This window comes from Cervus elaphus, chromosome 23, assembly GCF_910594005.1.
Source record: "Cervus elaphus chromosome 23, mCerEla1.1, whole genome shotgun sequence".
In the NCBI taxonomy this organism is placed as follows: Eukaryota; Metazoa; Chordata; class Mammalia; order Artiodactyla; family Cervidae; genus Cervus; species Cervus elaphus.
The window spans coordinates 40,082,385-40,095,880 of NC_057837.1; the positions used below are offsets into that span (position 1 = coordinate 40,082,385).

The 13,496-nt window shown below is 46.2% G+C and overlaps 1 protein-coding gene across 5 annotated transcripts in view; it reads right to left on the bottom strand.

The window, feature by feature from the left end:
* RALGAPA2 (Ral GTPase activating protein catalytic subunit alpha 2) overlaps positions 1-13,496 on the bottom strand; it is a 271,302-nt gene that overhangs the window by 174,714 nt on the left and 83,092 nt on the right. For all 5 annotated transcript variants that reach the window (XM_043882987.1, XM_043882990.1, XM_043882989.1 and 2 more), the window contains exons 14-16: positions 9,064-9,175; positions 7,431-7,668; positions 3,881-4,045 (exon numbers count right to left, since the gene is read on the bottom strand). In XM_043882987.1, the coding sequence (XP_043738922.1) occupies positions 3,881-4,045; positions 7,431-7,668; positions 9,064-9,175 (515 nt within the window). The remainder of the gene's footprint in view (positions 1-3,880; positions 4,046-7,430; positions 7,669-9,063; positions 9,176-13,496) is intronic.

Sequence of the window (13,496 nt, forward strand, 5' to 3'; positions counted from 1 at the left end):
TTCCTTATTATTATTATTTTTCTGGGCTCGCTTTAAATATTCAGAGGAGGTCACTTCAGACTTTAAAGGAAGTTGGCACAACACACAGGATTTAATGGTAAGTCTCTAAATACAGCCAACTTTCCGTCATGCTGATGGCGAGGAGAACGGGCCATTCACAAATGATCGATCTCCTTTTTGGAATGCCTTGTGTGTTGAGCCTTTCCTTTTTTTTTCTGCTGGGAATCAGATTTGTGTTTGGGTCGTCTGTTTACTTGGGCAGACGTTATAACCAGTTTTCTCTTCTAAAAGGACCCAAACAAAAAGACCATGGTGAGGGAGGGAAGAATCTAACTTAAGATCAAAACTGTTTCATAAATAATCAGGCTTACTGAGAGACGACTGCATTTAAAAGCAAATCATTTAGTAAATCAAATATCGTAAAAGCTCAAGAACACATAAAAGTCAACTTGAAGATTCAAGGATCTGACATTTGGGAAAAAAGTAAAAGTCTTCATGAAACACAGCCTTTGAAATCACACTTTGTGTTGATGAAGTCCATAATTTCTTATTACAAACTTTAGCATATTCTTAGCTTTTCTATATACTATATATTGCTACTCAAAACCATTTGAGGAAATGAATGGACATAAGGAGAGAATAGGCCTCATACATATGAAACCATCATCAGGAAAACCAGTTTAGTCCTTAAAACAAAACTAGGACGGTTTACTTACTGTATTATTTTCACATGATTTTATTTAACATTAATGAAATAGACCTACAAATGGTAGTGATGCTTTTGCAAAAAGCGAAACAAACTTCTTACTTTTCCTGTCTCTTCCCCACTCTCTGACTACCAGAATTCCCAGCTCTAGAGAACTGTCTGCAATGCATAATCACAAACATGTTAGATACTATTTAGGTGAAGACAACGTCCGTGTAAACATCAAACTAACTTGACTTCAAATTTCCTGAAAGATGTGTCCATGTCTCAATGTCAGGGACACTTCATTTAAAAAGTTTTCCTTTTACAAGTCAAATAATTGTGCATTTTCCCGAAATTTATCACTAGATATTTTAGAAATAATAAAATATAGGTTATTTTGTGTGGAAATCTGCTTTAACCATTCACTTTAGACATGTAAGGTTTTAGCATCATTCACACTCAGGAAAACAAGGTAAACTTTTTAATTCTCTAAGATTCTCCCTGCCAGTCCTTTTAAGGTGCAAACAAGTTAATTCTCTGTTAATCATCACTTCCTCACTCCACAATTGCTGATTTTCTATTTCCCTCTCACCACTATCACTGACATTTTCTCAGTCTAAGTATAGTCTGTGGGGCAAATTAGAATAATCTTATAATATTCTCTTACTGGGATTAGAAAAAAAGTCACTTTCAAATGGGTCTTCCATAATAAACATCTTCATGCTAACAGTGCAAAACCTAATGTCGTGAGCTGCTGTTCCCTCATTCAAAGGGAATCTTTGAGAATCTACCATGAGAATATTCTGGGCCTTCTCAGAAGACTAAAGATATGTAAAAAAAATTGAAATGAGTAAAAATTCTAATATGTAGTCTAGATAGATTACTTTTATAAAACAGTATGATATAGTAAAAATCTTCAAAAATCATTGTCTTCACAGGCAACAAAAAGTCATAATATTTTATAATTTTAAAAATATAAAATAGGAAATACATATATTGTTGTTGTTGTTTAGTCACTTTAGTCGTGTCTGACTCTTTACAACCCTATAGGCTATATATATAGCCCATCAGGTTCCTCTGTCCATGGGATTTTCCAGGCAAGAATACTGGAGTGGGTTGCAATATATATAAAGTATTGGGTTGGTGAAAAAGTTAATTTGTGCTCTTCTGTAAGATTCTATGTAAAATTCAAACAACCTTTTTGGCCAATCCAATACATGAAGAAAATAGATCTGTCCAACTCAATAGCTCTCAACTTCACCATCTGTTAAAGGTTAGGGTTCTAAGTGTTTTTGATTGAATGACTGCTACAAACGTCAGGTTTATGGTTTTGAAGTGACATACTCTACAAGCACCTTTACTTGATTTCGTGAAAGTTCTTGTTTTTGCATGACTTCTCAGGCTATTGAGAACACTGCCAAACAGAAAGGCACAGAGGATTTTCTAAAACCTATCAGCACCTCTATCGTATCGTTGGTCTAGAATACCTGTTGAGAAACGAAGGTGCAATCTCTCCGATGGCTGTGCTTTGGCCAAACAGTGGCATATAGAACACGCAAGATAGAATCATCTGTCTATGTTAACATGTGAGAGAGCTTCCCTGGAAGCTCAGCTGGTAAAGAATCTACCTGCAAGGCAGGAGACCCCAGTTCAGTCCCTGGGAGAAGGGAATGGCTTACCCACTCCAGTATTCTTGGACTTCCCTGGTGGCTCAGACAGGAAAGAATCTGCCTGCAATGCGGGAGACCTGGGTTCAACCCCTGGGTCGGGAAGACGCCTTGGAGAAGGGAGCAGCAACCCATGCTTTAACAAGTGCTTTGAATGAGCATTTTAGTCACCTCTGTAATTGAGGGTTTAAGAGGGGCAACAGGCAGTCTGGGAGGCTCAACCATGGCACGAGCCCCTATTCTGATCCCTTTCGAGGACCCAGTGTGGGAAGAGAGAGAAGAGACTTCAGGAGTTCGGATGAGAAAGGAAATAGGTGAGTCAGCCTTCCCCAAAGCTGCCTGTTTCTGGAAACTGGGTCTCTCCTCAGGGAGAAGATGAAGGAAGCAGTAAATGAGGGATAATGACCAACAAATATTATTGGAAAAATAATGAGATAGTTAGGGTTAATGTGTAATATATTTTCATAAAAACAACAGGATTCTAAGGCATCTGTTGTAAGCCTTGACTGAGCACTGGAAACTATGCAGAGTGTCAATGAATCTTTGGTTTATGACCAGAGGAAATTGTGGCTTTCTCTCTGCAGTCAACATGCTGAATAACAATTTCAATTGCATGGCATTATTGCTGTGAAAAGCAGACCTACACGAATCTGTCTTAACTTTGGTTTTGTTTTTGATGTGGACCATTCTTAAAGCCTTTACTGAATTTGTTACAATATTGCTTCTGCTTCATATTTTGGTTTTTCTTGGCTGTGAAGCAAGTGGGATCTTCAGACCAGGGACTGAACCTGCATCCCTTGCACTGGAAGGTGAAGTCTTAACCACTGAACCGCCACGTAAGTCCCATACAGCAATCTGTGTTAAACTTAAGTTATAGCCTCAGAGTCACTGGGAGGGGTTTGGAGCTTTATTTGTTCTTATTACATACTGTATACAAGCTTAGTTACTAAAGAGTTCTCTTTTTAAGAATAAAGTGTAGCAACGGTGCGATTAACGGGAGGTTCCCGTTCAAGTTCTTTTTAATTCTAACTGACTGAATGGTCAACGTGTAAACAAATAGGTAAGGTTCCCTTTTCCAAAGAAGCAGAAAATGCAGATGTCTTCCCCCAGTCCTGAAAACTAAAGCTTTAGTCTCCTTTTCTTCGCTGGACTGTTTCCACACTCTCTTAAGATGAATACTGAACAACAATAACATAGCCGGCTGTGCAATTACCAAGAATCCATCTTCCTCAAGGTTCAAACAAAATGCCAATTTTCTCTCTTTTACACCAACATCACACTCGATATTCACATCTCGTTCTTTATCATGATGCAGAATTTAGAAATAAATAGTAAAAACCATGATTTGGAAAAGTAGACAGAAAGCTGAAAAGATATAGCGACATCTCAGTCAGTAAAAGGCCTCGGTCTCAAGTTCTGAGTGGAATTTATTATAAAACTGTAAAAAAAAATTCTTATAAATCCATTAAAATCCTATAATTCCTATACATCCATTCCATGGAGAAATACTAGGACTCGCGCTTACCGGATGCCTTCTGGCGGACAATGTTTCTGGCTTTCTCGACCCCTGGCGCCCCGGACGTGGTGGCGCTCCTGAATCGCATGGGCTCGGCCATGTCGGGGTGGCTCCGCCAGCTCAGAGAAAAGGACCTCCCCACAGTGCTTCCTTTCTGAGAATCCGGAACACAGCCTACGAGACAAGAAACACAATCCAGGGGCTGATTTCTTCCTGATTCCTCCCCTAGCCCGTGCCGCTCAGCAAACCCCCTACACAGAATGATGCATGATCAGTAGGTTCTCCTGCAGCAGATTGGGTACCACTTCCTACACTGCAATTTAGGAGGTGAGTCATCCATCAGGCAACTGAAAATTCCTGTTGCCAAAGTAATTTTCAAGCCCCTTCAATGGTCTCAAGAAAATTCTATCTTCATAGCACTCATTCCGGTGTACAAAAACATGAATAGATCTTTCTCAATGTAAGAACAGTGTCAAATGAACTACACCACTGCTCCCTCTGTGTGTGAGTCCCTCAGGTGTGTCTGACTCTTTTCGACCCCATGGACTGTAGCCCACCAGGCTTCTCTGTCCATGGAATTTTTCAGGCAAGAATACTGGAGTGGGTTGCCATTTCCTTCTCCAACACTGCTCCTGGGACACTCCAAAAAATGCTTCTATAAACCAGAAAATGAGAGATCACTGATTTTAGAACAGTATTCCATCCTGTAGACGCAAACCTCTCCACAAATCCCTGAGAGAAATGTATGCCCATAAACTTTAATTACGGTCAATGAGCAAAGTCAACAAAATGCTACAAACAATACAAAAATCCTATTTTAAGCGAAGCTCCAAAACAGTAAAATGTTGAAGATCTGGGATTCATCTTCTCTTTTCTCCTCTCATACTGCACTAGACAAATATCTCAAGTGAGTGGTCAGGGATCAAAATGGATACAGAAGAGAAAGAGAAAGAGACCCTTAGAAGGTTCTGGGCACATGGCTGGCAGATGCCACCTGTGGCTCATTTGCACACCCAGATTCTTCTGAGAGTGTATTTTGTTTCCACAAGTCTACTGCTTGGACAGCAAGGATTTCTGCAGTAAATATTTATATCCATTTTTGGAATAAAGCAACATGAATAAATCAGAAATATTTGTCATGGTCATTAAGTAAATAACCAAATTTGTTCTGTATCTGTCCATAAATAGCATTTTTTTTTTAAGTTGTTTACCCTCCCAGAACAAGCTTATCTCTGACAAGCCTATGAATCTGTGTTCACATGGTGGGAGGGAAGAGAATATTCTGGGGGTTCAAAGGGAGGGAGGATTATAAGAATTTGAGGAGTAGGGGAATGTGCTGAGTTTTGAAAAGATCCTTACTTTGTCTCAGCCACTCCCTCCATCCTGAAAGGCATCCTCGTCAGGTAGACTCTGCTGGGTTGAGAGCCACAGTCTTAGGAAATCAAGTTCTTGGATGGAAGCATCCTGACCCTCCTGGACTCTGGGTTTACACAGAGACCCTCAGAGCTGCTACAGAGGTCACTACAGCGGCCCAGGGCCCAGACTCTGGGCTCCCTGCCCTGACTTCATCCCATATCTCCACTCTTGTATATTTTTTTAAGGAAGGGGCTCTGTATAGCTTCAGTGAGGGAGGGAAAAAAAGGATCTTCTGCCTAAAGTATGTAAAGACATCACTGCAGTAGACAGTCTAAACCTAAACTGGGATTGGACAATTTCACTGGAATGCCCTGGACCTCAACTAGCTAGTTTTGGTTTCTCACTGACTTGCTCTTACTAATTGGTGCCCCGGGGAGCTACTCACAGACGGCAGTGGAGACACTCTAGGAACCAGTCATGTTAATTACATGTCTCTGCGGCTAATGAATCATTATAATTGGTTCGCACTTCCTGTATCCCACATCCTCTGTCATCCTCTCCCCCACTGACTCTGAGCTTCAACACATTACATACTTTGGCAGCAAACACTGGCCAAGCAGAGATCTGAAATGCACTTGAGAATGGGCTTGCCCTCCTGCTGCTCCTGGAACCCTAAGCCATTAGGTGAATACCTTGAGCGAGCCTGCAGGGGTGAGGAAGCGTGTTTGGCCCCTTCACCTCCACTACTGCAGTTGACAGCTAGCCAGCCCGATAGCAGAGCTGTGAGCAGGTCACAGCCCGGCTGACAGCAGGTGCAGCTGTGAGGCCAGCAGATCCATCCCAGGGAGGCCAATCCTGACTGCCAATCCATAAAATCATAATTTAAATAAACAGCGTTATTTGAAGCCGTTACATTTTGGGGTGCTTTGTCACATGGCAAAGCTAACTGACACGACCTACGCTAAGACCACTGTGGAGGTTGCAGTTGACCATGGCAGATAACGTGCCCTTTGGGAGTCTTTGGAGGAAAAACTCCTCTCAGATCCTAGGACCTGGAAAAGCCAGGCAGGTAGGCTGTTTACACCTTCTGCCCTCGGTGATGCTCTGATGCTACCCTGTTGATGATCAGAGTCAAATCTGCCCCCTCCCTGCCTCCCCACGCAGCCCCGAGGCTCTTCACCTGCATCCTTGCATTTTATCCACCTGCTGGGGCTCCAACACTGTTTATTCTGTCCCAGAATCCTTACATATTTTATCTATTGCATTACATGTATTTCTATGAGCAGACTCAAAATGGTTACAGAATAAGCTGGAGGGCAGGAAATTAATCCAAGGACTGTGTCACAGCCTTAAAAAACGTAACGAGGATGCGCTTCCAAAGTGTCATCTCAACAGACACCATCACTGATGTTCCCAGCTGGATCTGACTCCAGGTCTCACAATAGTTCTCACCCTGAAACAGAACAAAGCTAAACAACTCCATGGGAAGCACTCAGAATCCTCCACCTTCCCTAGAAAGGCAGCAGAAAAGATGACAAATATTGGGGTGTCTTGAGTGGGACTTGTCTGGCTTTGATTTCCAGCTTGACCACTTCTTAGCTGTGTGACCCCCAAAGAGCCGATCACTATGGACTCTGTCCTTGAGTGTCTGGGTCTGTGACGTGGGGAGAGTGGCATGGATTTCACAGCCTCCTGTGAGGGTGACGGCAGAGACGGTGCCCCCCCCACACTGCTATCACTACAGTTCTCAGTCCTTCTCCTCCCTCCTCCTTCCCCCACAGCCCCTGCTTCCATCCATCATCCTTCGGAAGGGGACACAGAGCTAGGATATGCGACTGAATGCCACTGTTAAAAAGACACCATTGGTACAGCTGACGCAATTCCATGCAATGACTGCCTGGGGTTTAATACACACTCCTACTCAGCCTTGGACTTCCCAGGTGGTGCTAGCGGTAAAGAACCCGCCTGGCAATGTAGGAGACATAGAGACGTAGGTTCGAGCCCTTGGTCAGGAAGACCCCCTGGAGGAGGGCATGGCAACCCACTCCAGTATTCTTGCCTAGAGAATCCGATGGACAGAGGGGCGTGGTGGGCTACAGTCCATAGGGTCGGAAAGAGTCAGACACGACTAGAGTGACTTAGCACACATGCATACACACAGCTCAGACACCCGGGGTCACCAGAGGAGCCAGAGATGGAATACCTTTGCCTCGCTGTTTCTTTTCCTTCTGTTCACTTAACTTGTCCAGAGGTAGATTGGTCATCTCAACTCCGTACACGGTCCTGGCAAGCACAGCTGTCAAGGAGTCCATGATGCTGGCCCACTCGTGGATCAGCTCCTCCCAGTCCGTGAGGGAAGACAGCACCCCGAGAAAGTCGTCCCAGAGCTCCCGAGAGATGTACACACAGAGGTTTGCTCGGATCCAGGCCACTATGAGTGTCTGAAAACAATCGATCGATGAAAGAATTCAATTGTCACTTGGAAGAAGTGTGCTTTTGACAAAATATTTAAAATTACTATTATTAGTAAAATGAATTTTAAAGTAAAATGTGCTTTAGGGTATTGAGTTTAATTTCTGAAAATGAATCTGATCAGTGGCAATCAAGACTTGAGCTACTGTGAAGTCAGTTATCATTTTGAACAGATACTGATTCGAAACGACACTAGTATCCGAGGCTGGTCCTGGCGGGACCTGGGGAGCCTATTCTGTCTTCTGAGACATTCCTGCCCCCATCTCTGCAGGGGCCTCTCCCACAGGTAAACCTCCACCTGACCCACTCCTACCTGACTTGCAGCAGATGACTCATGCAGACCCTCTGCCCTCCAGGCCCCAGTCTGCTCAGCTCCTCCCCTGGGTGCTGGACGGGCACCGAGGGGGCCCTGCTCTCCCGAGCATGCCCCCCTCCCTGCTCCCAGCCTCCTCCTCAACCTCTGCACTTCTGTTAACCCCCACGTCACCTGGACCCCCTGCCCATCCAACTTCCCCAGCTCCCACCCATCAGCATGGAAACATGATCCAATTTTTCCTTATCGCAAAAAAAAGCACAAAAAACACACAAAAAGCTCACAAAGTTCCCTTGAATCCTGTGAACCCTGATGCCCCCTAGAGCTACAGCCCTTTCTTTCCCTTTCGAAGCAAATTTCTTGAAAGAACTGTCCGCACTCATCCATCTTCCACACTCACTCCACCCTCTGCCAGCCCACCTTCCACCTGGGGCTTGGTCCCCATTCTCACGGCTCCAGGGATGTCTGCTCACAGTTTAGCCCAGACGTCTCTGCTGGCTTCCGACCTTTCTATCTGCTCCCTGGTGCACGTCCTGTGGGCGCCACCCTTCACCTCCACCATCAGGGAGATGGCCTTCTTTCTCTCTGACACATCCCCTCTCCCCAGGTGATCCCACTCAGTCCTGCAGCTTTAAACACAATCGCTAAGCACGCTGACAGCCCTCACACCTGCATTCCTATCTGAATGTCTCCATCCCACCCACACACCCGTGCTCTGTCCATCCTGCACCTCTTCAAATCTACCTGGCCCGAGACCAAGACGATCAGCACTTGTTGTCTTCCTAACTTGTAGCAGCCTTAAGTAAATCAAAGGAGGAAGCGGATGGCAGAAAGGTGGGAAGGCCTAAAGGCCCAGCACTAATCATAAAGACTGATTACAACCCTCAAGAACATTCAAGAAGGAAATTTTCTAGTTAAATTTCTAGGAACATTTTAAAGGCAGTCCAATTTTACTCTTGAAATTCTCAATAATTAAAACTGATTTGCTGAAAAAATCCAATTCATTTCTTACATTTGCAATGTTTTAATTAAAAAAAAAAAAAAGACTTACCCTAAACAGTAACCCTGCCAAGCTCTGGGCAAACAAGTCCTTGATTTGTTTATCCTTTGGCTTCTGCAGGACAGCTTCTGTTATCCTGAGCAGTATTTGCAACATCTGTTCCCTGGGCCACCCAAAATAAAAGTTCATGTTATTAATCACACCTCCAAAGCACCTACACGTATAGGTACATGAAATTCTCGTAAGAATTCAGCAAAATGGATAACTACACATTATTTAAAAGTATAAAGAAAGCTGAGCGCTAAAGAATCGATGCTTTTGAACTGTGGTGTTGGAGAAGACTCTTGAGAGTCCCTTGAACTGCAAGGAGATTCAACCAATCCATCCTAAAGGATATCAGTCCTGAATATTCATTGGAAGGACTGATGCTGAAGCTGAAACTCCAATACTTTTACCACTTGATGCAAAGACCCTGACGCTGGGAAAGGTTAAAGGCAGGAGAAGGGGACAACAGAGGATGAGATGGTTGGATGGCATCACCGACACGATGGACATGAGTCTGAGTAGGCTCCGGGAGTTGGTGGTGGACAGGGAAGCCTGGCGTACTGCCTTCCATGGGGTCGCAAGAGTTGTACATGACTGAGCGACTGAACTGAACTGAAGTGAATTCAAAAGTATCTGAATGCCAATTACAGAATGAACACCATACTTATCAAAATAAACTACTTTAAGTCACCTTGGTTCAACAAGTATGCCTCCTATGCCCAAATCAATAGATAGGACCACAAGGGTCTCACCCCAGCCTGACTCCCTCCCCTTGTAAAAATGGGGGTGAGGCTGTTCCTCCAGATATATCAGCCCTTGAAGGCACTCAGCAGAGAGCTGTGCTTAGGTGAACTTACACAGCGCTCTTACATTTTCACATCCATGATTTTACCTAACCTGAGAGGTCTGCCTATCTTTCATTGTGACGGAAAATACTGTGGACTTTCCGGGGAGGGCTGCAGCCGGCAGTGTCAGGTGGCCAAGCCCCACAGCACTCCCACAGGTAGGAAGGAGGGTTGGGAAAGGTCACCACTGGGTGCTCAGGCCGTGGAGCTTTCTGCCTGGAAGACTCCGACTCTGCACAGCACTGCCCACCTCTACCGCTGAAGACTGTGGTCACCACACCTCCATCACAGCACTCCACGGAGAAGGGGGTTTTCTGTGAAAGGTCTTTAAAGAGTACAAAACACTAGGGACAGGAAATAACACCTCCCGTTGTGATTGCTGTTGTTCAGTTGCTAAGTTGTATCTTCCTGATCCCATGAACTGCAGCATGCCAGGCTTCTCAAGATAGAACTCTGCATAGGCAGCAGTCTTCGGGGAAGAAAGCCCACGTATTTCCTTTCCATATCATGAGGTTATTTATCCTGGCCCTCTGTTGCTGTTCAGTCACTCAGTTGTATCTTCACGACCCCATTGACTGCAGCACGCCAGGCTTCCCAGTCCTTCACCAACTCCTAGAGCTTGCTCAAACTCATGTCCGTCGAGTCCATGATGCCATCCAACCATCTCATCCTCTGTCATCCCCGTCTCCTCCTGCCCTCAATCTTTCCCAGCATCAGGGCCTTTTCCAACAATTCAATTCTTCACAGTGGGTGGCCAAAGTATTGGAGCTTCAGCTTCAGCATCAGTCCTTCCAATGAATATTCAGGACTGATATCCTTTAGGATTGACTGGTTTGATCTCTTTGCAGTCCAAGGGACTCTCAAGAGTCTTCTCCAGCACCACAGTTCAAAAGCATCAATTCTTTGGCGCTCAGCTTTCTTTGTGGTCCAACTTTGTGATACGGTGACAAATTCTCTCACACAGCCAGAGGGCGTTTTTCTCTTATAGCTGTTACATCCTTCATGTGTTTCCCCAGGTGCCGTGGAAACAGAGAGCAGGTTATCGTCTGCATAAGGGAGAGAAATCACCAGGTCCCTTTAACTACTTGTTCAAGGTCTTGTGCATGAATCACTTGTTCATCCTTGGAACTTTCTCCTCATCAGTGATAAAACCAAGAATGGGTACAGGTCAGATAATGAGATCTCAAGTCTCGGTTCCTTTAGACTGCTCTCACGTTTCTGCATGTCGAAACAGTGTTTTCTCTGAACACCTTGCTGGATCCCACTCAGCTACTCTAGAGTCTCCTGCCCTCCTGTGGGTGACCCTGTCTGACTCCCATCCCAGTCTCTGTAGGCACCCATTTCCCATCTGCTCTACTGAGCCTGCCCACTTGGCCCCAGTCCAGGGAGCTTGCAGGCTCAGGAGAAGAGCTCTGGGGTCAGGGGGGCCTATGCACACACGCCTGGAGCAGCCGACGACTTTGATGAGGACGAGGGAAGGAATGCTGCAGGGCTGGGGCCAGCCTGTGGCCCACCCTGTCCAGGGTCCCCAGGGCCCGGTCACAGCTGGAGCGCTGCACCCAGGGTCAGCTCTGCCTGTGTGCCTTCTGTGATGCTCAAGAGAAAGAAAAAGAGCCCCTTCCACACCATCCGGCAAACTGAGAACAAGAAACATGGTAACTTTCCAATAAAACCCCAGTCCCAGTCACTGCTATCAAAAACACAGTCCCGACGGAGGCTTAGACTGACACGGACACGGACACGGGGACAGGTTTAACCTCTGAACCTGAGAAAACTTGGGAACCACAACATTCCCACACAGAGTCTTCTGGAAGAGAATGCGGGTGCAAAATGACCTCTGGTTTGGCAAATTCTTTGCTCACAGCTCTGACTTCCGCTTGCTCCTCTGTGTTTTGTGAAACACTGGCAGAGGTGGGTTGGGGATGGGGGAGCGCGGGTGGGCAGCTCTTCCTGTCTCTTCGTTTCCTACTTCGTCCTCATCTCTTCACACACCTGCCCGGCCCCACACAAGCTGTCCCCTCTTTCGGAGTCACTTCCCAGCACCTCCCAGGCTACAGCCTGGTCTGGGCCACAGAGGCTGGGCTCCACGCGCTCTCTCTCCTTCCCGTGACAGACACGTACATCGGGTGGCGTCACATTCTCGCACACAGGCGGAGGTGGCAGCGGTCTCCCTGCAGCCCAAGGGCCCTGGGCACTGGCTGCCCCCTCCCACCCGCCCACTGCCCAGCATCCACCTCACCACACTGGCTGCCGTCTCATCCTGCCTGGGATCCACCAAGCCTGCGACCTGTGATTCCTCCCCGTGGGGAAGTTCTTCCTTCCCAGCCCCACTCAGAGAGGCCTCCCCAGCCTCCACACTGCCCACCCCAGCTCCACTGCTGGACCCACCTGACCTGGCCCCTGGGTTCCTCACATCTCTCAGGCCCATGAGGACCGAGGCCTCTCAAGGGGCAGGGACCTGGTCTGTTGAGTTCACCCTCCATCCTCAGAGGAGAAAGCACCCAAGTTATTTACTGGATGAAAGAACGGTGGGAGGGAATTCAGGGCTTAGCTGGTGCTGCAACACACAGGAGGGTCTGCTGCTGGGGGAACCGATCACATCCCAGGCTATACTCTGCGGACTTTTTCTTGGTGAGTATTTTCATCTATACCAATGTTTTGACTTTTTAAAATACTTTTATCTGGAAATCGTTGAATTATTAAAGAAACAGAGAGTTAAAAAAAAAAAGAAACAGAGAGTTGTTTCACTTTATTTCCTACACCCTCAAAAAGATGGTCAAAAATACCTAAATATTGCTGATACACTGGTACACAGAACTCATAAGAGTTTTCAAAGGAAAGAAAAGCATCAAAAACACTTGATACAGTTGGTCAAAGGGGTAGGCATTTGAGCTGAAAGCTGTCAGCATCGCTCAAAATTTCATCACTGACACAGCTGTGACCTCTTGTTAAAATCGCCTTGCTCACCCCTGTAATGTTTTAACGATGGCTTCTCGGTTTAAAAGTTTAAAAGTCTAGGAAAGATGACCCCAGAAGGTACAGCTTAGAATGATCCTTTTTTGACGCTGGGGTTTCCTGAATTTGTGATTGTTCTGCCCAGTTGGCTTCCTCCCCTGAGAAAGAGAAGGGCTGGACCTGATACCCTGGAGGTCCTGCCGGCTCAGTCCTGCCGCATCCCTGTGGTTTCCCCAGACAGACCCTCCCATGGCTCCCTGAGCACCGGCTCCATCATCCAGACCACAGGCCGGTAATGAGGACCCCGAGCACTTCTGGGGGAGCAGGTGCCCCTTAGGGGTCTGACGGTGGGGAGGATGCTGACTGCGGCCAGGCAGGCGGCAGCGGGGCACTGCCTGGGCGGAAGAGACTTGCAAGGACTGGACTGAAGAAGCAGAAGTATTATTACGAGGCTACCCTCCTCACACAGGAGGGAAGAGGAAGGGGTGATGGGCTCCAAGGCTATTGTCTGAGCTGAGAACCCCGGGAGCACCCCATGGGCTGGGGGGATGCACAGACACCCCTCAAGGAAACTCTCATGCACTGCTTACCTCTGGGGTATCATCAACACAAAGACACCAAACAAAAAACCAGCAAGCA